Genomic DNA, 25,193 nt, shown 5'->3' with positions numbered 1-25,193 from the left:
GCTAAACAATTAGAAAAAACATATTTTGCCGTGAAGCTCATGTGTAACCTAATTTGCGGAAACCAGTCGCTACAGGTACACGTGTATTATGAATGAAGTAGGTATATTTGCCTATTTGGAATTCTAATACTAAAAACCTTATCTTCATCTTCTAATAATAGCTCCCTCTTTTTGACTGTTCAAAACACTCAGGTGGCATTAGTTACAAATTTTCCTAAAGTTCTTTTAATTTGGTTCTCATAAAAACCGCTTAAATTGATGCTTTTTCTGCTAAAGTAGGTACCTTGTTTTTATGGACACACTAAAAAAAAAAGAATAATTTGCGGAGGTTGAAAGTTGCAATTCGCGAAGGTTTTAGCTTTCTTTAGCAAATACTAGAGGTTAAAACTCCCGCGAGTTGCAATTTTCAACCTCCGCAAATTACCCATTTTTTTTATAGTGACATTTTCAGAACTTTGTTTTTCAAATCTTGAATCTTGCGGTAATGAGGAGCTTTTAGCTTTCGCAAGATCACAAATATTGAGTTTAGACATTTCCAAGGAAAATAATAAATGTTCTTGAAAAAACATAATAAAATAAACGGCTTTTGCAAAACTCAAAAAAATGAGTTTGCAAAGTCTTTCTGCGCCCCACCCCCCCACCCCGCCCCCCCCCTTTTTTTTTTCCCCAAAATTTGGAACAAACACCACTTAAATATCCGGGACAAAAAGGTCTCCCATCACTCAACGTGGGGATGTTTTCGTCAAGCTAGAATATTCTTGGACCTGGTCCATTAAATTTTGTCTGGCCTATTATTTGTGGAAATTTCATTTATAGCACTATTTATGCCCATAATAAATTATAGTGACATTATTGAGTTTTTATAACATCTCAACAGTTTATTTCCAAAACATATCATACGTACACACATACACTAGTGGCCATGCATTCATATAATATTATTGAATTTCCAAAACATAGCAACCATTTTCTCAAAACATATCATACATACACACATACAATAGTGATCATATCCATACAAACATACACTAGCCGCCGTATATACATATAATCATACATACATACCTATATACTAGCCGGCAGCCGCAGAGGCGGACCCAGGATTTTAAGACGGCGGGGGCACTATTATCTTAACATAAACGCCAACAAAAATTTTAATGACGATTGAGGGATAATACTGTGGCGGACCGTTCACCAATAGCGTAGTAGTGGCGAAAATACAAGTATATTGGTCAAATATGTGTAATAAATAAAATTTAACACAGTGAAGCAAATGAAAGAGATAGCTCAGTGGCTAAGGCTGTGCAACATGTGGTGACAGTGTAGGTTCGAATCTAGGCGAGCTCATTTAACACTTATTGTTTTCCTAAAAATTGGATCAAAAAAATAATTAAAAGTGACATTTGGGTTCAATCCGGGGTGACATGTAATGGAAGCAGTAGTTGCAACCAACGTGTCCCAAAGACACTTTCGTTTGTTAGAGTACACAATTAAATATATGCAAATTTCTCAAGGTATATAGACATATATATACATAATTTTTTCCGAAGGGTGAGAGTGCACGTGCACTCCCACCCTTCCATGTAGGTCCGCCTCTGACTAGCCGTCGCACATATATACTTACATACAATAAAAATCTACTATAAAATGATAATAAAATAAAAATATTGCTAAATCACGTAGTTTTTCCTCACTTTTAATTACCGTAGGGAATATGAAGTCGAAGGCCGATTTAGAGTCTCAGGTTCATAGAAAGGTGAGGAGTAGGCCACCATTGGTTTGGGTTCACTGAATCTCTAGGACCCAGGTGGCTGCTTCCCTTTGGAGTATTAGGAATATAAGTTTTTTTTTTCTTCTAGTTTCCGGTATTCGTATTAGGGCCTGATTATTTTTGGATTCGCGCTAAAAATTCTACATTGGGGGCAAAACGCTCCCTAACAAAAGCGACTCAGTACCAAGATGAAATATAAGGACTTGTTGGGCCATGAAATTTTTCACTTTTTTCGGGGAAACTTTTTCACTTTACCTACCTTACTAAATTTAGTTATTCAATTTTGCAGGTTGCTTAAAAAAGAAGTCATTCAAATTGCATGAATGTTCATCAATTTTAGCTTGTACTTTTTAATTTACATTTTCTGTTACTCATATTATATAGTACTTGCTTGTCAAAACTAGTAAAAGCAAAAGAAAGGGAAAAGTTTACAAGAACTATGGAAGAAATAATGGGAACCAGAAAATTGAAAAGAATCCAACAACAGAAAAAGAACAAAATGCTGTAAAACAGTTTTGATCCCCCGAAGACTAAGCAAATCCAAGTGCCTACTAGTGCAATCTCTAAACCAAAACACCCAGCCCAGGTTTTAATTCATGGGTGCTCATCTCTTTTATATGAGTGGTTTTATTAATTTTCAATAACATACACAAACAGAGACAATGGTTGCGTTTGCCTTGACGCATTTTGACTGCATACGAAATTTTAAAAAGAATTTTTTTTAAAAAAAACTTGTGATCTAAAAGAAGTTATAGATATTTGAATCATCTCATTAAGTGAGAAGTTTAAAATTAAATTATCTAAAAATATAGAAAGATATACTCCTTATTATTCTTTAGAGACAGAATAAAAAGAAGAGTGCAAGACATAAATTGGGAGAGAGGGACTGAGTGAGTAGGAGAAAATGACAAACATTGTCTTGACGGTAGGTTCTCAATCAATGGCGGAGCCAAATTTTTTCCTAAAGGGTTAAAATATATAAAGAAGTAAACACTCGAAGAAGCCAAGAGGGTTCAACACTACTATATATATATATATATATATATATATATATATATATATATATATATATATATATATATATATATATATATATTATTTTAAAACATATATATAGTGTAATTTTTCACCGAACGGGGTTCGGATCCCCCTCGGTCCAACCTAGCTCCGCCCCTGGTCACTATAAGATCAAAACTATTAAGTTCATATTTAAGGGACTATTTTAAACCTACAATCAAACATAAGGGACCATTTTTGTCATTTTCTCGAGAGAATAGTATTTATACCTCACCTGGATTATCAGACAAGAGGCGTTCAGCTTAGCTCCAGAGTTAACCCAAACACTTCAATGGGATCAGTAGCCAATAATGAGAGCTTCAGCATTGAGCTACAACAGCTTGATGCAGCTAATGATACTGCAAGGAACCAGAGAACTCAATGGCTACTAACTTCTCCTAATCCACCAAGTCTTTGCCATGAACTCATTAACACAATTAAAAAAACTGTGTTGCCTCATGGAAAGACCACAAAACAATCAAGAAATGGAGCTTTCTTTTCATTCTTGAAAGGATTATTTCCAATTCTTAGCTGGGGTAGAAATTATAAAGGTACAAAGTTTAAGCATGACATAATGGCTGGCTTAACTCTTGCCAGTCTCTGCATACCTCAGGTAATTAAAATGATTGTATTTGTATACATTAGTTCTGTTCCTGAATATGGCTTATGTAACATGTTATTGAAACATAGTAATTCTTCTTACAGAGTATTGGATATGCTAATCTCGCGAAACTCGATCCTCAATATGGCTTATGTAAGTTCCAACTACTAGTTATATAGCTTTGGTTCATTTTACGTTTCTTGTTGATATAGTTTATGATTTTTTTCCTTTTATTTGTTTTAGACACCAGTGTTGTACCACCATTGATATATGCTGTGATGGGAAGTTCACGGGAGATTGCCATTGGCCCTGTTGCTGTTGTATCATTACTGCTTTCTGCAATGGTTCCCAAAATTGTAGACCCCGCAGTTGATCATATTGCTTACAGGAATCTTGTTTTCACTGCCACATTCTTCACTGGTGCATTTCAGGCAGCTTTTGGACTATTCAGGTGGTTTTTTTAAAAGAGTTTTTCAAGAATTGTTAATTATAGCTTTGCTTTTCCTGGAAAATGTTTGTTAATTTTCAGTACTTATCAGGTTGGGGTTTCTTGTGGATTTTCTATCACATGCTGCCATTGTTGGATTCATGGGAGGTGCAGCCATTGTAATAGGCCTCCAACAGTTAAAGGGTCTGTTTGGGATTAACCATTTTACTACCAAGACTGATGTGGTGTCTGTATTAGAAGCTGTTTTCAAATCACTCCATAATGAACCAGTGAGCATTTTCTTTATTTGCAAATATTCTGTCCTTTCTTTTATCTGTTGCTTTTTCATCTTACTAAAAAAAAAAAATCTTTGCACTTTTCAGTGGTTTCCACTGAATTTTGTACTTGGCTGCTCCTTCCTCATCTTCATCCTAATTACCAGGTTCATTGTAAGTAACTTGTTTTTGCATCATAATCTTTTTCTCTGAGGGCATTTTATTCATCTGTTTGAAACTTGAAAAACTACAGGGGATAAGGAATAAGAAAATGTTCTGGCTGCCAGCAATTGCTCCTCTTATATCGGTTGTACTATCCACTTTGATAGTTTATCTAACAAAAGCTGATCAACATGGAGTCAAGATTGTAAAACACTTCAAAGGGGGTCTCAATCCAAGTTCACTTCACCAATTACAATTCAATAATCCACACGTTGGAGAACTCGCGAAAATTGGGCTGATTTGTGCTATCGTCGCTCTTACTGTATTTCTCTACTCTTTGTTCTGTCAATTCCATTTTATGATTCTCATAAAAGATCCTTATTCATGGACGTTATAAACTTTCCCCAGGAGGCCATCGCTGTTGGCCGATCTTTCGCTTCAATCAAAGGCTATCATCTTGATGGAAACAAAGAAATGGTAGCCATGGGATGTATGAACCTTGTGGGATCTGTAACTTCTTGCTACACAGCAACTGGTAAACTTTCAATTAGACAAATCTTTTAATTGTACACTGTTGAAAATATAATTAAGTAAATAAATGTTTTTAGATGAGATAGTCACACACTTCAACATATATACTCTCGGTCAGTAAAACATTGCTGATGACTTTTTACCATATGATTGTTACAGGTTCATTTTCAAGAACAGCAGTAAATTTCAGTGCAGGATGTGAAACTGTGGTGTCAAACATAGTTATGGCAATCACAGTTCTCATATCTCTGGAGTTGTTAACAAAGCTATTGTACTATACTCCATTGGCAATACTGGCTTCAATTATCATATCAGCTCTTCCAGGATTAATTGACATTAGTGAAGCATGTCATATTTGGAAAGTGGATAAGACAGACTTCATTATTTGCATTGCTGCCTTCTTTGGAGTACTCTTTGGCTCTGTGGAAATTGGTCTTCTAATAGCGGTAACTAAATCTTTCCCTAATACATACATACATACATACATATATCAACTCAGCAGGGTTAGTGTATCTATGAGAAATCTCTAGCCAACCTTCCTGAAGAGATTCTTTCTTAACAAAAGCCTATCGGGACTAGATAGAAACGATATGATAACTTCGCAATTTCTTTATTTTTAATGCCTCCTAGTTTGAAGGAATTAGTCACTTCAATAGCCTTCGATGGAACCGGAAAAAAGAACGAGATGGATGTTTGTTGTCCCCGCCATTCTTTTAGTCCCAGCTTGTTGGCTAATTATATGAATATTATTTAAAAAGAAAAAGGTTGGAAATTTTATGTTGACTAGAAATACAAAATAATTAAGACATAGATAATCCTGTAAGTCAGTTGTGGGTTCCATAGCTATATAATTGGAGTTGGATTCTTTTAGTGAACGGTATATGGACAGTAGGTAGGTGATGCTCTTTCCTTGGCTCCAAAAATACAAGACTCATGTCCACCCTTGGTGATCCGTCATGTTCTTTTTAACTTTTAGTAACCATTTGCCCACAAGACTACAACTTTGCCTCTGTGCTTTATGGATGAGGTATAATTCAATTGAGCACATCTGATTCCACAGTATGTATGTCAGAAATAAAAATCTTGCTATCTCAAATTTAAATATCAACCAAAGTCCACTTATTAACCTTTTTTTGAATAAGGGTAGTATCCAGGTCAGCTTAGATAGAACTAGACTAATTTACCACCATGTACGGTGTATCTATTCTCACCTATGATCACAAGTCACTGAACATTTTTGTTTTTGTTAAGATTTGTAACCTAGTTTCATGATTATCATCATTCCATTTATTGCTAGGAAACATGCTTGAGTATCACTCGTTATTAATTAATGGGTTATTACAGGTTGGCATCTCATTTGGTAAAATAATTCTTGGTACCATCAGACCAAGTGTACAACTCCAAGGCAGACTTCCTGGGACAGATACATTCTGTGACATTACTCAATTTCCTGTGGCCACTGAAACTCCAGGAATCTTGGTAATTAGAGTGAACAATGCTTCACTCTGCTTTGCAAATGCTAATTTCATAAGAGGAAGGTACAACTTTTAAATTTTGCTTAGGAAAATGAAAATTAGAATTGAATAATTCTGAAATTTATTAAATAATTGCTTGTAATTTTTTCCCCCATTTAAGGATATTGAGCACAGTGACAAATGGAAGTGAAGAGCACACCAAGGAAAAGATTCGTGTTTTAGTGTTAGATATGTCAAGTAAGCTTGTTTCCTTGCACAATATTCACTATACTGTTTTTTTTGTTCCTCATCTCTCAATAATTCTTGTATTTACAAATTTTTTTTCTTTTTGTAAAATTACAAAAGATCGCTTGTACTTATCGAATTAACCTCTTCTCATACGCCCCGCTAAGGATTGAGCTCCTCTCCATTTTCCCCAAGTTCTACTTTGGATTAGAGACGCATGGTATGAGTTAGAATTAATGGCTAAGATTTAATTGACTAAAGCAAGACCCTAACCATGAATTTTACATAATTAATAAATTATCCATAAATATATTAAAATTATTTTCTCTCTCTTCCTATTTTACTTTTCCTAAGCAGTAAAACATCTTTTCTCCTTTACCCGATTATTTTTCCCACTTAATTTTTTTCCCTACGCAGAAATAGATCTCATTATTCAATTGGTGATATTTTTCATTTTTTTTCAATTATGATGCTTACTAATTCACAAAATATAGACCCCATTATTCAATTGGTAATTATATATTTCTGAAAGAGTTGTCTATATTCCGGAAAATATCACCATTAAAGAGTTGTCATAATTGAAAAAAATGGAATATTAAAATAGGAAGAGAGAGAAAAATATTTTAATATATTTATGGATAAGTTATTAATTATATAAACCATGGTTAGAGAGTCTTGCTTTAGTCAATTAAATCTTAGCCATTAATTCTAATCCATGCCATGTGCCTCCAATCAATGTAGAGCTTGGGGGGAAAATGGAGAGATGGCCCAGGAGGCCCTCGTTAAGTATCTACTAGGAACTATACAAGACATCAAAAGAAGACCAAACATAATAGAAATTGCACTTCGAAAAAATACATCAGATATCGTATATAAATAAAAAAACAGAGAAACTGCACCTCCAAGTGTGCAAATTTCCGTTAAAGGTAGCAAAATCTCACCTCTCTAGACACTAATACTACATTGATCACATTGTTTGCAGATGTAGTGAGCGTCGATACATCAGGAATCGTTGCATTGGAGGAATTGCATAGAGAATTGGTATCGCAGGGAATACAAGTCAGTCTTTCATCTCTCTCTAATAATATGAAATAGAAACGTCAATAAAAAATTTATATATTATTCTCTCTGACCCAAATTATGTGGTATATTTTCTTTTTTAGTCAATCTAAAAAATGATGTCATACTTATTTATAAATAACTTAACTTTATTTATAGAATACAATGTCTATGCCTTGTTTAGACCACATGATTTAAAAAGAAATTTCTTCTTTTTTAAACTTTGTGTCTAATCAAACAATGCCAAATAATTTATACGTAACATTTTTCTAATGTGTTTTTTTTCTTTTGCGCAGTTAGCTATAGCAAACCCAAGGTGGAAAGTGATCAACAAGTTGAAGGCAGCAAAATTTCTAGATAAACTTGGAAAAGGGTGGATTTTCCTCACCGTTGGGGACGCTGTAGATGCCTGCTTGAATACCAAAATGAGTGATCTTAGCACTATCACTTGTTGAATGTTTATGATAAATATTTATGTTAATTGTATAAATACAATTGAGAGTAATGTATCAAATATCTATTGAGTTTTATTTCAAGAAAATAGTTGTCGTAACACAACGAATTTCTCTTGATATGTGAGAAGAAGGAAGAAAAATAACATATAGGAGGAATCCGACAAAAACCAAAACAAATTACAATGTCAAGTAGATGTGTAATCACTATGTATGAGCCTTCGTGTTGCGATTCTCATAGCTAAGGAGGAGGGTCATAATGCATGTATATAAAATGTCGTGCTATCAATAAATTCACGAGAAAATATATACTTAATACCGAATTAGTTAGATGATATATGTTAGATGAATTCCACTATGCATGTATGTTTTTGAAAATGGATTTAAAAAAGTTAGTATCACCAAATTATTATGATGAATAACCTATGTGTTCTCGAAAACTTTTTATAGCACGACAATTCTAATCTTGAAATTCGTTACCTTCCTCATGTGAAAGGAAATTAATTTGAAATTGCATGTTTCTTTGCGTACGTTAGGATATCACGAGTCACTAGTGTGAACCTTATTAAAATCTTAAGTTGTTTAATCTAGGAATTTTTGTCAGGAATTAGCAGTTCTTGTACCCTTTGTCTTTCCAAAATCAAAGAATCATTGTCAATTCATGATTTACGATGCAATGGTATTACAAACAAGGCGGGTGGAATTGTTGTTGTCTATCAGGCAAATAGGACACAGAAAAAGTTTGTGTTGCTTAAAGGTACAACTGTCTCTTGTTTGCAACATATTCTCAGTAAGTACACTTAACTTTTTAATTAATTAAATTCTGCATTTTTTGTTCTTTCGCTCAAAAGAAAAAAAAATTACCAATTGTTAGCTACTAGTGAATTTTAATTAATTAAATTCTGCATTTTTTGTTCTTTCGCTAATTGCTCTTTTTGTAATATACCAAAAAAAAAAAAAAGCAGTACTTTTTTTTTGAACCATTTTCATTGTTGTGCTAGCTAGTGAATCACGTGAGATTAGTCGATTATTTCGTTGATTAACTTTCATTGTTTCCAACAGGCAACAAATTCAGCTCTCGTTTGAAATCACCGTGTTGTTGTTATAAAATTACAGAGATATATATATATATATATATATATATATATATATACCATTGTTTATCATTAATTTTCACGTGAATAAACGATAGATTTTTATGAATTAATTCATTAGGAGAGGGATCTCCCAAACATCCTCTTCTTCAATCTATTCCCATTTTAGAGGGAAAAAACCAAAACGTAGTTCTCTCTATTGTGGATTTAGATGTGCCCTATTCTATCCAATAAAGAACTAAATACCCAATTCATGTATCTGATCTCACATTATTTAAAAAACGAAAAAAAAAAAATTAACCCAACAACCTATTACTAAGTGCTTCAACTTGTTTTGTATTTTATAATATAACATGGAATGAATTAGGAGAATAGGGAAAAAGTAAAAGTTCAAACAAAAAACAACAGCTAACACACGCCTGTATATTATTTTTCCAATTCTCCACAAAAGTCCAACCTAGTTTCTAACAAAAACAGCAGCTACACACGCCTGTTTACTATTTTTCCAATTCCACAAAACAGCCATGGCAGAGGTTTGACCTTCCCATTTTCGTGCAAGTCTCGAAAAGGCTAACACAAGAGGCCAACAAATATTTGAAATCTGATTTTTCTATACAGAGAGAGTAAAAGAGCAGAGGTTCAACTTCAACCCGTGTTACCCCTCTGCTACACTCGAAAACGACTCTTTCTGCCACATTTTGGACCGTCTTCAATGGACGTTTTGAAATTCAAAACCTTAGCTTCAAGTCCCGCCTAAATCACTAACATTAGCACTCTTCTTCCACCTATAAATACCACCTTAAATCCTCAGCCGAGGGGGGACGTTTTTGAACCACCTGGAAACTTTACCGCACTCAACATTTTCATCTTTCCGCTACTACTCTAAATCTTAGATTTGTTTAAATTTCCATTCTGTTTTGGCGGACTTTAGCCGCAATAGAGATTTTGGAACTCATTTGTGTCGAGTTTCGAATTTGTTCATAACGAGAGAGTAGATTCGAGGCCCCGACATCCTATTTCACTGCATCCACAATAGGTAAATCCTTTCTCTTCTGACTTTCCCTTTCGTTTAAAACAGTGCATTTGTGTAGAAAAAAACCGTGTTAGGCTCTGTTTTCAGTTGTAAATGAATATGTTTGTAGAAATCCTATAGTAAAGAATTATGTTAATGTCACCGCTTTTGTAGTTTCGTATAGCGAAGTTTATTTGATAGCATTCTATCCTAGTTAGATAACGTTCATACGCGCTGAAATGTTTTGGTTTCAACTGAGGTCGTTGCTATGTATCTCTTTATGTTAAATAGGCTAAGTCAAGTTATAAGAAGATTAAAATGTAGTCTGTTCAGTTTTCATGCATTAAGGAAGTTATTTGTTATTCACATAGCAGTAGTGCACTGTGCTCCGTTCACAGTCTTTTTTTGTTTATATTTTATTTTACCCATTTTCATGAGATATATGTCATATGTAGGTGAAATTTTCTCTTTTAGCAACAAAAATGCTTCCAAAATTGTCCAAAAGAAAAAATGTGTTTGTTTTGATGTAGTGTAAACATTTAAGGAATCGACTTGGATTTTCCAATTACTTTATCTGATAACGTGCTTTTATCCCTGTGCTATATAAATATCGTGACTTCTTGTGCATTGAAGTTGAAAAACCAAATACCATGTGATTTTTAGTTTCCATCTTCATATGTTACCCTAAATCAGATTTCTCCTCTAATTATTTTGTCTCTTTTTATGTTTTTTGCATGAACGCGGAACGAAGAGTCCCACTTTGAGACTCACGACGCCTCTATCACACCGAGTCCGCTCATCGTTATTCTTCCTGGTCTTGCATTATTCGGACAGCAAGTTATGAAGGATTTTTATTCTTCTACGGAACTCAATCATGGTATTGTTTCGTCATGTTATTAATGTTTACTTCACTTGATTGTTAATATGGCTAACATCTTTAATTTTGGTTACCACTAATAGGACTTAGAATTGTCATACAGTTAATACGATACCTTTAAGTCCAAGATTTTTAACCGATTTTAGCAAACTCTAGAGACCACACTTTAAATCCTAATTTATAGATACAAATATTTCAAAAAGTTCAGTACATTTAGCAAATGGGTTTAGTCATTTTTCAGACCACTTTTGGACCTTTCCCTTTAAATACAAAACGGAGACTTTACCAAACTTATCAAATACTTTTAAGTTTACTTCATAAATCAAGTTCTTAATTGGTATGCATGTCTTTACGTGCTAACTTTTTTTTTACGGAACACTAATTTATCGAAACCTTAGCCTTTTAAATTGACTCTAAGTCCGGCCAATTAACCGTTTTTAATGGATCTTAAAGGATGCTTAATACCTTCCCTTTAGATTAATTGAACCCTTACCTAGAATCTTTAAGTTTCGTAGACTTTAAAACGGAGTAACTTTAGACAATTACTTCATTAATTTTAGGTGTCCTAATTCACCATAAATAATTAGGTGGCGACTCCTTAACTTTAATTAACTCGGGAATTACCGAAATGTTGTAAACCATTTTGACCCTGGTTAAAATGGGGTATAACAGTGATACAAGTCTGAAATGACAAAAGTGGGAGATAGGGATGCCAGCCCCGGTGGCGCAACTCATTTCTGGTGGCGGACCGCTGTAGACACTCCCAAATTTGTAAAACTTTCAAAATTGAAAAATTGTTAAAACACTAATTCTCAGCTCCGTTAATACTAATCAGTTTGGAACAAGAAAAAAGACCTTAAAATACTACAGAACCATGAATGTTTGGTCCCTTTTTCCTCCGGATTGTAGAAACCATGGCTGCTCGTTTTTACGTTCTGAAAAATTGGTTTTATTTTACATAGAAATGGTGAGATTTTGTTGAAGGACAAAACAGTCCCTAAATTTAGTGTGATGGCATTAAATATTAAGGGCATAATTGTGAATCAAAAAGTGGGTAGGGTGCTAACCTACAACCTGAAGGTTGTAGGTTAGCAAAACCCATATATATATATATATATAGACACACACACATTTCTTGATGTATACCACTTAACAGAAATTGTCACTTAAAGCAAGGAGGAGGAAGGAGGAAGCAAGAAAGTTTATTCGCAGTTGAGGGATGAGTTCCAAAGAGTACGTACTGCGGCGAAAACTAGTTTGCAATAATGTAGGAGCACCTATGTGGATTTTCATCCTTTACTTGGCCGTATGTGGCATAATGCTTACTAAGGATCGATTAGGCAAATGGGGCACTAATGAAGATACTCAGTGTTCATTAGGTGAAGTCATGAAGAAAGTAGTGGACATTTGTTCTTTGCTTGTCCATTTTCGTCACAAATCTGGGCTAAGTTACTCCTTTGGCAAGGGATTTAATAACAGGATACGGAATGACAACAAGAAATGCTATGGGCAGCACATTGTAGAGGAAGAAATATGACTGCTGAAATATATAGAATGGTATCGGCTAGGAGCATCTACTATATCTGCCAAGAGAGGAATAAGAAGATCTTTCAAGGTAAGAGAAGAACTCTGCTCACATATGGTAGTGGACATTTGTTCTTTACTTGTCCATTTTTGTTGCAAATCTAGGCTAAGTTACTCCTTTGGCAAGGGATTCCACGACAGGCTATGAAATGACAACAAGAAATGCTATGGGCAGTGACACATTGTAGAGGAAGAAATATGACTGCTGAAATATATAGAATGGTACAGCTGGGAGCATCTACTATATCTGGCAAGAGAGGTATAATAGGATCTTTCAAGGTAATAGAAGAATTGTTCTCACGATTAAACTCATTATCGGAGAAGTGCATTGTAGATGAACTAAATGGCCTAGGTTGGGCCGCATGTTGCAGCAGCTGAACTGCTATCCCGATGTTTAGTATACTTTTGAGGTAGTAGTTCGTAGAAGAACAGTTGTTTCCTGAGTTTGTGCAAGGCTGGGACTTATGTCCAAACCTGCCATCTTTTGACTTGAGCTTTGTAAATATTACTTGGTAAATAATAAAATTGTTACTTACCAGAAAAGAAAAAAGAAAAAAAGGAAATTAGTTTTAGCGTTTAGGGTTAGGGTTTAGGATTTAACTTTGCAAGGATGACATTGTTGCGCCACCTATAACGGGTTTCTTTGATATATTATATTATAGTTTAACTACATTACTTGTGATTTATGTTAGAAGGACAATGTAATTCCTATATTGTAGCTCATTTTGGAAAAGATTTACATATTTAGATCAATTATTGAATGCTAAAGGTATAATTGAACTAAAATATTAAAGACGAGCTTGCTCAATTTCAAATACTTTAATAATGATATATTTTGACCTATTTTTTTGGTATGTCGAATTGTATTATCAAAGTGAAACTGTACAAGTTCAAATCAAAATCGTGCAAGTTTGGACATAAGCTCCCAACTTGCAAACAAATAAACAAACACCTTACTAGCATCTATGATATCACTTAAACAAAACTAAGGATAGAAATTAAGGTGTAACTACGCAACTAGCTTCTTCGTCACTTGTGCTCTAGAGTCATTCTGTACAGCCTGATTCCTTCCTCTGACATTGGCTCTATCTACTTCATTTTGCCATGAACCTCATTTTGAACCTCCTGATCAATTTGCCTAGTGAGATACTCTGGGTACGTACTTTGCGTCTTGAAAGCTCTCCATTTCTCTCCTGCCAAATATGATATGCACAGCATGCTAGAGTCATTCTGTAAACTTCAGCCTATGATTCCTTCCTCTGACATTGTTAACAGCTCAATCTACTTCATTTTGCCACTCCATCACTCCTCTACTAACACCTTGCCACTGTAATAACTTGTGTTAGATCTGGCCTGAGTATTGACACTTGAATAGCATATGATCAATGTGCTCTACATCAACATAACACAAAGGACATAATGCATCTTCAATGTTAGCCCAACAAGCAATCCTCTCCTTAGTTTGCAGTCTCCTGTTCAGTCCTAAATACAATATAATATGAAACCCCATTTTGGGGGCCCTGCATTATTACACACCATTTTGACCTTTTTTTGTCTTTAGTTAAACTTTAATTTTGAAGTGGTTAAAATTTGTCCCTTAAATTTATGGCTTAAATATTTTTCCAATATAGAAGAGTTGCTTGATAAACTAACTAATCATATGATATTCATATTTTATGGTAAGTTTTAGTTCCAAATAAGAAACGGTCTAATTTGAATAATTCTTAGAGAAATTTTAGGTAAGCAATTTTGGCAAATTTTTAATTTTTTCACCAATTCATAACAAACCATTCAAATTTTTGTTTTAGTAAGCCATAAAATAAGAATCTGTTTAATTTGAAACTTCTCAAGAGTTTTAGGTAAGCAATTTTGGCAAATTCTTAAATTTTTGACCAATTCATAACATAAACCATTCTTGGTTTTGGTTAGCCACAAAATAAGAATTTGTTTAACTTGAAACTTCTCAAGAAACTTTAGGTAAGCAATTTTGGCATATTCTTAAATTTTTCACCAATTCATAACATAAACCATTCAACTTTGTTTTAGTAAGCCAGTAAATAAGAATCTTTTTAACTTGAAACTTCTCAAGAAATGTTAGGTAATTAATTTTATAAACTCATAATTTCTTTAGATATTCATTCATAACATAAACCATTGAATTTTTCGCTAAGCCATTTAAATTGTTTGAATTATCTTATTGAGAACTCCATCCGAGCCCTAATTACCTTCACCGTTATTAGAGAAACTTAAAAACCGAAGGCTTAATCATGATTTTTGAAATTTAAAAGCAAAATTTAAGGTTTTATTTTCACCCCTTTTATTCTTTAAAAAAAATTAAAATCCTGTTTTATTTTTCAATTTTCATTTTGTATCTTATCATGCCTTCAAGAAAATCCATCTAAGAAATTTTAAATAAAAATAAACGTCTATCAATAGTTACATCTTTTCTAAAAAAAATTAAATTTTCTCCAAAAGAACAAAGAGGAGTTATTATCAAGTGTCACCCCCCCCCCCCCCTCTTTACTCTTCTTTACCCTAACTTGCAAAGGAAAAACGAAACATTTTCCCTTCAATACTAAAAAATATTGCATGATATTCTCTTTTTTTTTAAAAGTCATGGAAAAGTATAAACGGAGTGTCTATAGCTTTATAATATTATTTCGGCAAATCATAGTCTATAAATTTCAAATATAGAGATCGTGTTGTACCAAATTAATTAAGTCGAGGGAAATTTTGCACTTCATAATTAATTGCTTAATGAATTGTAAACTTTTTTTTTTTTTAATTAATTAGATTCCAACCGCCACGCAGTCCGCTCAACCAAGTACACTGTATATTCTTTCCAATTCATCCGATATAAAGAAATTGTTCTTCCTATTTTCAAATTATAGTTGGCTTTCATCTCTCTCTCAGCAACCCATCGTCTGAAAATCATCAGTACTCGAGGGTTATGATTCATTCATGATGGCTGTTATTCAAATATTGATTTCAATTAGTTAGTTCATAATTATTGAGTATTTATTATCTCTTGTGTTTAATTATTTGGTTGCTTCATCACCAATAGAATGCTAGTTGTGGCTCGTCAATTGGAATTGAAAAAGGAAATTGATAGCATAATAAAAGTAAATAGAGCTTGTTCGTGAATCTGGGAATCATTTTGCTACTGAGGATAGAAATATACCCTTTATCCTCACTTAATTTAATATAGAGATTTAAATGTGTTGAATAGACTTTTGAGTAATTCGAAAGATACTCATAAGTTAATATTAACATGTCAACTAGTACCCAGAAAAATTAAGAAGTTGAATCAACTGAAGAATACAACGTGATTGTTAGATAACTCATAGCCCTAGATCAATTTCTTCTCATTGTTAGCATAAAAATCTGCTCTTTCTTGGTTACAGTTCATTATATGTTTTCTTTTATTATATTTAGTTTATAATTATGACTTTGGATATTACTTCTTGTTTAGATAAAAGGATAGAATAATTTAGTTAATGGTTAATCACAAATATATGTGAGTTCAACACTCTAATCTTATCACTTTATTACTTGTACAATCACGTATACTTGCGTGTGCGTTGAGAGCAACAACCATCTCATCTCCTCCAACCAGCTACTACCACTACCTCATGTCGTCCAACTAGTCACCTAAAATCTTTGATCTTAATCGTTGACCACCTTTCAACTCTTCTCTACTTCCTCTCTCCCAAAACTCATTCAACCCCAACTCCATAACCGAAATGGAACCAGAAAGTACTATCGACGCCATGGGGTGAGTTGTGCAACTCCAGAACCCTTATAAAACAATGATGCAACTCCATATTTAAATGGAATGGTATTAAAGTATTATTGGTCACAGGGGCGGACACACCCTATGCCCAGGGGTGTCACCCGACACCCTTTCGTCGAAAACTTTTTGTGAATATATGAATATATGCAACGTGAAAACTGAAACATATAGGACAAATAATATAAATGACACTACTTTATCAAACGAGCTTCGTTGGCTCGCTGGTTTGGTGCCTTGCTATTGCACTAAACCTCCCGAGTTCGAGCCTGAGCAAGCACATTGCGCCTTCACTTTTTCATAAGTGGCCCTTTGTCTGTACTAAAAAAGTTAATGTTGCTAGCGAGATTCGAAATTCCTTGTCAAGTTAGTACAAAGTAAACCAGACTGACCAGAGGCGTTGAATCTAATGTTCAGAATAATATTTTTATTAACATAATGTTGCTAATATCAATTATTCACTTGTTTTTTTTTTTAATGACGACACTGCTTACAAAAAATCCTGCGTACGCCACTGATTGGTCACTGGAAAAACTTTATGCTTCATGCATGCAGATCCGCATGTATACACTTATCATAGAAAATGTATGAATCTTGTATAAAAATGTATAGTAGTGTATTAGAGGTGTTTATACACACCTTTACTCTGTTACACAAAATTACACGTACCGGTTTCGTCTCCAATGAACTTCAGCCACGAAAATCCATATGAAATGGGTCAAATCTTGATCAAATAACTTTAAATTTTAGTGAAACGTTCAAAATGACATCCCTAACGAACCCCAATCATCAATTTGTCAAAAATCTCAACAATTCATAATCCATTTTGTGAGTTTTCAAGCTTTTAAAAACTCCAACAATGAAATGTTTAATTTTTTTTTTACTTTTATTCACCAAACAATGTTTAAATCTTTGATGATAAAACATGAATATCACCTTCAATCCGTTTCTAAGCATTAAAAAAAAATCACAATCACAAATTAGAAAATTATTGCCTTTTCCCTAAGTTTTTCAAATTATATACAAGATGGGCAAACTAGGGTAAGATCTGAAAATATAAGCTCATTTTGATAATAAGTTTGGGCCACGTGATATATGATATAAAAGTCTCATGCTAATTTGGGGAGGATATAATTAAGAATTACTTACACTGGTTTTTATTTTTTTTTCGATCGTGGATATCTACTTCAGCAATAATTGTCGTTAGTTAGTGCTAATTGCAACTTTCTAATGACTTAATAGTCAGTCGCAGGTAAACATTTTCAATCAAACATTTTCAAGACTAATTAATAAGTCGAATTTGAAGTGAGAAAATTTTATTAGTAACAACATCAGAAATTATTTCCTCAAGATTACACGAATTTATACGGATGACATCTCCTTCTTCATTAATTATTAAAGGCCAAAGTCATAGATGGACCCCTGAACTTATTCTGATTTTTCATTTAGACCCCTTAACTGAAACGTTGACCATCTGGACCCTCGAACATAAGATAAACTGTGTCATTTGAACACCTCGTGCCAGCTGGGCACACGCGTGCAGTACACTTGCTGTGACATGGAAAAATAGACCAATAAAAATAAGCCATGTCAACAAAAAAAATTAATTTTAAAATCTATCTAAATAATTTTAAAAAAATCTGAAAAACCCAACCCATCCTCTCCGATAGCCCATTTCGCCGCCGCCACTTCTGCTTCTGCCTCTGCCACCCCACCGCCGCTGCTGCCGCCGCCGCTTCAAATTCTATTTAAATTATTAAAAAAATGGTGCCGTTTTTTGTTGGAGATTTGTTTAAATAAATTTTGAAGTGGAGCAGCGGAGGCGGCGGCAGAGGCGGAGGGAGCGGCGGTAGTGGCGGCGGTGAAGTGGGCTATCGAAGAGGATGGGTTGGGTTTTTCAATTTTTTTTAATTATTTAAATAGATTTTAAAATAGAGTTTTTGTTAAAATTAATTTTTAGTGATTAAAAATTTTAAAAAAGAAAAAAATTGGTCTCTCACGCTCTGTTTAAAGCAGTGTACTGCACGCGTGTGCCCAACTGGCACGAGGTGTTCAAATGGCACAGTTTATCTTATGTTCGAGGGTCCAGATAGTCAATATTTCAGTTAAGGAGTCTAAATGAAAAATCAAAACAAGTTTAGGGGTCCATCTATGACTTTGGCCATTATTAAAACTACATTATCTACTATGACCCACGGGAGTGTTGATATATAGTCTTAAAAGTTTTACTTCAATCTATTGCGTAAGATATTTTCCCTTGATTTGAAATGTTATATGGAGTTGTCTTCTATAACTTCTTTACTTTATTTCAAATATATTTATTATTTTTCTTCGATTTATAAGGTCATTTTTTAATTTTAATTTTTTTCTATTTAACTTATTTTTCTTTATATTTGTGAGTGCTGTGAAACTATTAAGAAGTTGAAAAGGAAATAAGATTAATATCTCAATCTAATTAAGATTATATCTCGTTATTCCTTTTTCCTTGCCATAATGTATTTGGTAAGGAATAAATTATAGGGTGCTACTTGGTGGTCCATTTTTCACATTTGAGAGTTTCCTGCGCCTATAAATATAGCCATAGTTGTTTGCCATTTTCTCACCATATCTCAAGACTGAACAGTACTTTCCTCTCTTTTGTCTTTCATTTGACATATAATTCAGTAATGTTATTCTCTTTGATTTCTCCATTCTCTTCGTATTATTCACCCTCCAATCTTATAGAACAGTCACCTTTGAATCTTTCTAAGATCTATAAAAAAGGGTTGTGAAGGGTTTGAAACATTATATATATATATATATATATATATATATATATATATATATATATATATATATATATATATACAAAATTTCTCCAATGATAAAAATTACTGATTAATACCTATATCCTCAGTTGGATTTGATAATAGTTTTGTTTATTTATGTTCAACTTGATATATATACTTAATTTCTAACATTCTTTTCTTTTGTTTTGCCTGATATAGGTTTGTGCTGGAATTGATTGTTACTTGAAGTATTTGACCTTGCTCTACTTTAAGGTTTTATGTCAATTGTAACTCTTTATTAAATGTAGAGGCACTTTTTATTGTCCTTTTTAATTATTTGTCGAAGTTTATCATTCAAACATCACTTCCTCTCCTTTTGTTTTCTAGATATATATCTCGTTGTATGAATTGCTTATCCCCATTCTTTAGTAGATTATACAAAATTAAATATTTGTATCGCGCCATTTTATGACATTTATAATGGGTAAAAGGCATTAACACCTCAAATGTTTCATATAAGGTATAAATTTTTAAATCTAAATTACTTTCTTTGATCTATCTGTTGTGACATAGATCGTTTAAAATTTGGGATATCACTATAGCATGAAAATTTAGTTCTCAATACTTTTTAAAGCTAGTCACTTTCAACACCAACTTTTAAATTTGACCTAAAGAAATTAGGAAATTTGGGAGATTCTCTTTATTTTGTTTCATACATTTTTATTTGCTTCCCTATATAGTAAATTGAAATCGTTTATCCATATCAATAGTGTTAGTAGCCGTAGATCAATCTTACTTCTAGACCCTAGATTCTTCAGTTGATTGGACTAAGATATATTTATTATATGTGGTACTATGTGCTACAAAATTTGTATATTTTTGTGGAAGATAAATAAATTGTATGACGTTAATAATTTTTTATAATTTTTTTGTGACCCCCAATTTATTATACAGGTAAATTTTGTAACAACAATGTCGTCATCAAGTGCTATTGTGTCTGCTAATCCTCCTATGCGACAAAAATATGTAAAACTCTTTGGTTCCATATTGGCAGTCAATGGTCAAACTGCTATGGTAATTTCTTCATCCTTTAATTTTACCATTAGTGAAGATGAATTATCATTATTTTAAACACTAAAGTGAGTAATGAATTTTTTTGTCTGAATTATAAATGTAATTACAAGCTAATATATATTCTTTTTATTAGGTCGTAAAGGACCGGAACACTGGAAAAGATTTTGTTGGAGAACGAAATAACAACAAGCTCATCCAAAACCCACGAGTGAATTTGCTCCCACAAAATTACATGAGGACTTTGTCACAAGGGACCCTGCTTGTACCAAGGTGGATACTTGACCTATTTCATTTGTAATATCTAATAATCACTACAGCAAAGACACGTTGTCTAGTGATATAAATTAGCCCAAAAAAAAAAAAAAAAGGAATATGTCACTAATCTATCGCGAAATTATCTGTATCTAACAATTAGCGGCGAATATTGTTTAACGATAAAAATTCCTACAGTAGGTCTGAGCCCAACAATGCTACTATGCATCACTCTGCTGCACACGGTCAGGATGCTCCACAACCTGGGCAGATGAACGTTTACGGGAAGCTCACTATAGAACCTGAGGGCTTTCGGTACGATTTATCTATTTTTACATCTTATAATTACGTTTATGTGTTAATTCTTGAATTTAACCTCTGAATATTTTTATTTTTGCATTGCAGTTTCTATCCCCCAGAGACTACGAAGATAATCACAAAGGCTATCGGTGATCATTATGATGCCGCCTACTCGACTTGGTCTGAGATTCCAAAGCCGCTCAAGCAACGAATTTTTAACAACTTTAAAGTATATGTGAATTTTTTTATTTTAATTCAAACACTATAGTTATCATGATTCATTCCTAACATTAGACATTTAATTTTCTTTGCAGACTAAGTGTGCTTGGCTTCCCCACCATGACAGGCAAATCTTTATTAACTTTCAGAAGAAAGCAAGTCGTAGACTATCTGATTTGTTTTCAGATGCTCGCAAGAGAGGTACAAAGCCCAGGTTTTGTAAACCAAATATATGGGAAGACCTATGCAAACAATGGAGTAATAATGAGCTGTTTAAGAAGAGGAGCGAATTGAGAAAGAAAGCAATGAAACTTTAATCATTTTCAAATTGTAAACTTTTCGCATAATATATTTTACTTCAGTAGCAAATTAAGTTTAGAAACTCATGAATTGTAAGTCTTAATGCCCCTACATGCAGAGATGAAGAGTGCTTTCTAAAGAATAACTGTCCATATAAAAAAATTTTAAGAAAATCTTTCATTATTACACCAACTCTCTCACCCTTGTAATATAAATATGTTAATCAAGCCCTCCTAATTTTATTGTTTCTCGCTAATATTCTATTATAATTGTTATAATTATGTAATAGTCTTACTGTTCTTGCAAGACCATGCATCTAGTTCATTTATCTCAATATGATAACATAAAACATTCAAGCAGACATGTAGAACAAATAAAAAACGTTAACTGGATCGATCGGTATGTTGATAAAGCATTGTTTGAAAATAGTTGCAAACAACAAGAAACTTTTAATAAAGCATGTATTATTTTCACTAAATTTTAATAAGATGCTTTAAACTTGAATGAAATGATCAATTTGTCAAGATTGTTAATATTAATTTGGATTTCTTTCACCCCTCGGCCCACCTTTAGCATACAAGGATGAACACTTGATATTGGAACGAGCACAGTAGTACAATTGACTGAGGGATATTTGCTTTTTTAAATTTTATCCCCACTTTCTGCTATCCTTAATATAATTTTTCCAATCTATAGAAAAAGATTTAATATATTTAATGTATTCAAATACATATATACTATGGCATCTAGGTTAAACTTTAAACGTTAACAAGGAAGTGTAAATGAGGAAGAAGTGGGAACTTCGTCCCTTGTTAGAAAACTACAAAATGTAACATCACTATCAGATCAGTAAAGAAAAACATTAGAGTAACTTAACTTACTGTAAGTCTTTTCTTTTATTGTAATCTTATTTATTTTAAGAAAAAGATATCCCTTTTTGTGTGCTAACTCAGCCTACGCATTATTCTCAAAGAATAAGGCACTCCAAAAAGGGATACTTTCTGCTCAAACAATTTACACACCTCAGAAAAAATAGAAAAATAAAATCAAGAGCAATATCTCAAGACCCTTTCAGGGAACAAAAAGAAAGAAACTAAATAATTAAAGCAATTATATATGCTATATCTACCTCATGACTATCTGCTGAAAACAATATCAAAGAAGGATTTTCCAAAGTCAGTATAGTTGTCGATCCAAATAATGTCAAGGAACTGTTAGTTTTAGGGTTTAGGATTAACTCTGCATGGCTGATATTGTTGTGCCACCTCTAGAGGGTTTCATTGCTAGATTTTAAATGAATTATGTTGGAAGGACTAGTATGTAATTCCCATATTTTAGCTCATTTTGGAGATGACTTTCATAGTTGGACCGCCTATTAAACGGTATGAGCAGGTTTGAACTAAATTATTAAAGAAGGGCGTTGCTTAATTTCAAATACTTTAATATGAATATATTTGGCCCTTTTCCGTTCCTTTAGTTATACTTTAATTTTGGACTGTTAAATTTGTCCCCTTAAATCAATGTTGTAAATATCTTTCCAATAAAGAAGAGTTGCTTGATAAACTAATTAATCATATGATATTCAAATTTGATGGTAAATTTTAGTTCCAGATAAGAATTGGTCTAATTTAAAACTTTTGAGAGATATTTTGGGTAAGCAATTTTGGCAAATTCTTAAAATTTTCACCAATTCATAGCATAAATCATCCAAATTTTGTTTTAGTAAGCCTCTAAATAAGAATCTGTCTTCAAACTTCTCAACAAATTTTAGGTAACTAATTTTGTAAACTCATAATTTCTTTACATATTCATAACGCGAACCAGTCAATTTTTCGGTAAGTCTTTTAAATTGTTTTCTTGAAATATTATATTGAGATGTCTTCTGTAACTTCTTTACTTGGATTCAAAATATGACTCAAAATTGGAAGTCCACAAATGAGCAATCCTATGAGAATTCAATGGAAAGGAGCAAATGCATAATTATCCTATTTATAGTCTTGACATTACAACAAAGGCCCTAAAGTGGCTGTTTGCGAAAATAGTCCCCATATGGGTCTTCAATGCTCCAATTGTCCAATGCTTGCAATTATGACCTCCATTTGCAATCTTAGCCTCGAATTGGATTCTTAGCCAAGATTTGCACCCTTTAGCCATAATTGCGCTTCTATCCGCTTTGCGCTCCTAGCCACTTTGAGTAGTACCCTCCTCATCCACTTGCCAAGTTATCTTCCAAGCACCATATGCTCTCTTATGTGGGTCTACAAGAGGCTCCAACATCCTTTTTAGCATCCTTGAGCCATTTGTGCCATTTATGCCCTTTAGGATCATATCCAACGATCATAGCCACATAGAATATAAGGGGACTAAACCAAGCCATAAAGAAAAGAGAGCTGAAACCTTTTTTTGGAAAAGCATAGAGTGGATGTCTTTGATTGCATAGATACCAAGGTTTTTTGAGGAAACTAGCACAAGGCTGTCACATTTGTAACTATCCTATGGCCCCTAATGGCAAAGTTTGGCTCTTTTGGAAAGCTCATATACAATTGCCCATCCTTATGATCAAGGAGCAATTTATTCACCGTCATGTGGAGGACCTGGCCACCTCTTTTACTACTTATCTTACTATAGTATATGCTAATAATGATGCTCAGTATAAATTCAATTTATAGGATGAGTTGAGCTAGTGCACCCTATTCAGGGAGTTTGGCTTCTTTTTAGAGACTTCACCACTATCTTGTCTCTTGAGGACTGAATTGGCTCTCCAGTGACACCAGCTGAAACACAAGATTTTAGAGACAATATTGATACTCTCCAACTCACACCTTTGAGATCAAAAGGATGGCACTTCACTTTTTGTAATAAATAACAATAAAATGATATAATCTACTCCAAGATTAACTGGGCCTTTGGATGCAGGATTATGGGCATATGGAAGCATACTTCCTCAACCCGGGGTGTCAGATCATTCCCCAATCTTTATCTAATACAGACCTCACATTCATCCGAAATCTTTCAAGCAATTCAAGACTGTTATGAATCATCCAGAATTCAGAGGAATTCTAAGTGCTTAACTGCTGAATTGCTGACTAAACTTCTTAACAAGCTTTTTGAGAAAGATAGATATATAGGCTATAACAGGAATATGTATGGTACAAGAATCAGTCATCTAGCTTATGCTGATGACATTATACTTGTTACCTCTTGGGATAAGTATTCCATCAAAGCTTTGCTAAGAAAGTTGAGGAAATATGAAGAGGTATCAGGGCAAAAGATTAACAATGGTAAGAGCATGTTTCTTACTGCATCTCACGTCTCAAGAGGCACTGTGAGAAGAATTTCCAGAATGACTAGTTTCAACCCAGGTAATTTACCTTTTACTTACCTTGGTTGTCCTATTTATCTTTGGTAGAAAGAAGATCCAATACTTTGCTGATATAACTACTAAAATCCTTAAGAGAATTGGTGGTTGGCAAGGTAATTTTTTGTCATATGGAGGCAAAGCTATCATTATTCAGCAAGTTCTTCAATCACAAACTTTACATTTGTTGGCTGCTATATCTCCTCCTAAAACTGTTTTGAAACAAATTGAAAAATATTTTGCAACCTTCTTTTGGGGTCAACATGAAATGAAAAACAAGTACCATTGGAGTGCTTGGCATAACCGTTGTTATCCAAAAGATGAAGAAGGCTTAGGTTTCAAAGCTCTAAAAGATATTCAAAGCTCCTTTATCATTAAAAGATGGTGGAGATTTAGAACCCAAAAAAGTTTGTGGTCAAATTTTCTAAGGTCAAAATACTGTGTTAGAACTAATGTTGTTGCTAGAGTTTGGAGTTCAGGTTAATCACAAAGCTGGAAAGAGTTGCTTGACTGCAGGGAAGTTTCTGAGCC

The 25,193-nt window shown here is 33.5% G+C and overlaps 1 protein-coding gene across 1 annotated transcript; it reads left to right on the top strand.

The window, feature by feature from the left end:
• Positions 1 to 3,071: 3,071 nt before the first annotated feature.
• Positions 3,072 to 8,156, top strand: LOC132033772 (low affinity sulfate transporter 3-like). Its single transcript, XM_059423841.1, has 12 exons — positions 3,072 to 3,440; positions 3,533 to 3,581; positions 3,672 to 3,879; positions 3,968 to 4,145; positions 4,239 to 4,304; positions 4,384 to 4,614; positions 4,701 to 4,827; positions 4,983 to 5,269; positions 6,168 to 6,361; positions 6,459 to 6,535; positions 7,506 to 7,582; positions 7,879 to 8,156. The coding sequence occupies exons 1-12, from the start codon at positions 3,120 to 3,122 to the stop codon at positions 8,035 to 8,037; spliced, it is 1,974 nt and encodes a 657-aa protein (XP_059279824.1). The 5' UTR covers positions 3,072 to 3,119; the 3' UTR covers positions 8,038 to 8,156.
• Positions 8,157 to 25,193: the final 17,037 nt, after the last annotated feature.

The sequence above is a fragment of the Lycium ferocissimum genome, chromosome 10 (genome assembly GCF_029784015.1).
Source record: "Lycium ferocissimum isolate CSIRO_LF1 chromosome 10, AGI_CSIRO_Lferr_CH_V1, whole genome shotgun sequence".
Taxonomy (NCBI): domain Eukaryota; kingdom Viridiplantae; phylum Streptophyta; class Magnoliopsida; order Solanales; family Solanaceae; genus Lycium; species Lycium ferocissimum.
This window is presented reverse-complemented; position numbering and strand designations above follow the sequence as displayed.

Bases quoted from the DNA above. Each gene is read 5' to 3' on its own strand.
- LOC132033772 (XM_059423841.1), top strand. From the start codon at position 3,120: ATGGGATCAGTAGCCAATAATGAGAGCTTCAGCATTGAGCTACAACAG. The intron at 4,146-4,238 runs GTGAGCATTTTC...TGCACTTTTCAG, and splicing joins AATCACTCCATAATGAACCA to TGGTTTCCACTGAATTTTGT. The intron at 4,305-4,383 runs GTAAGTAACTTG...GAAAAACTACAG, and splicing joins TCCTAATTACCAGGTTCATT to GGGATAAGGAATAAGAAAAT.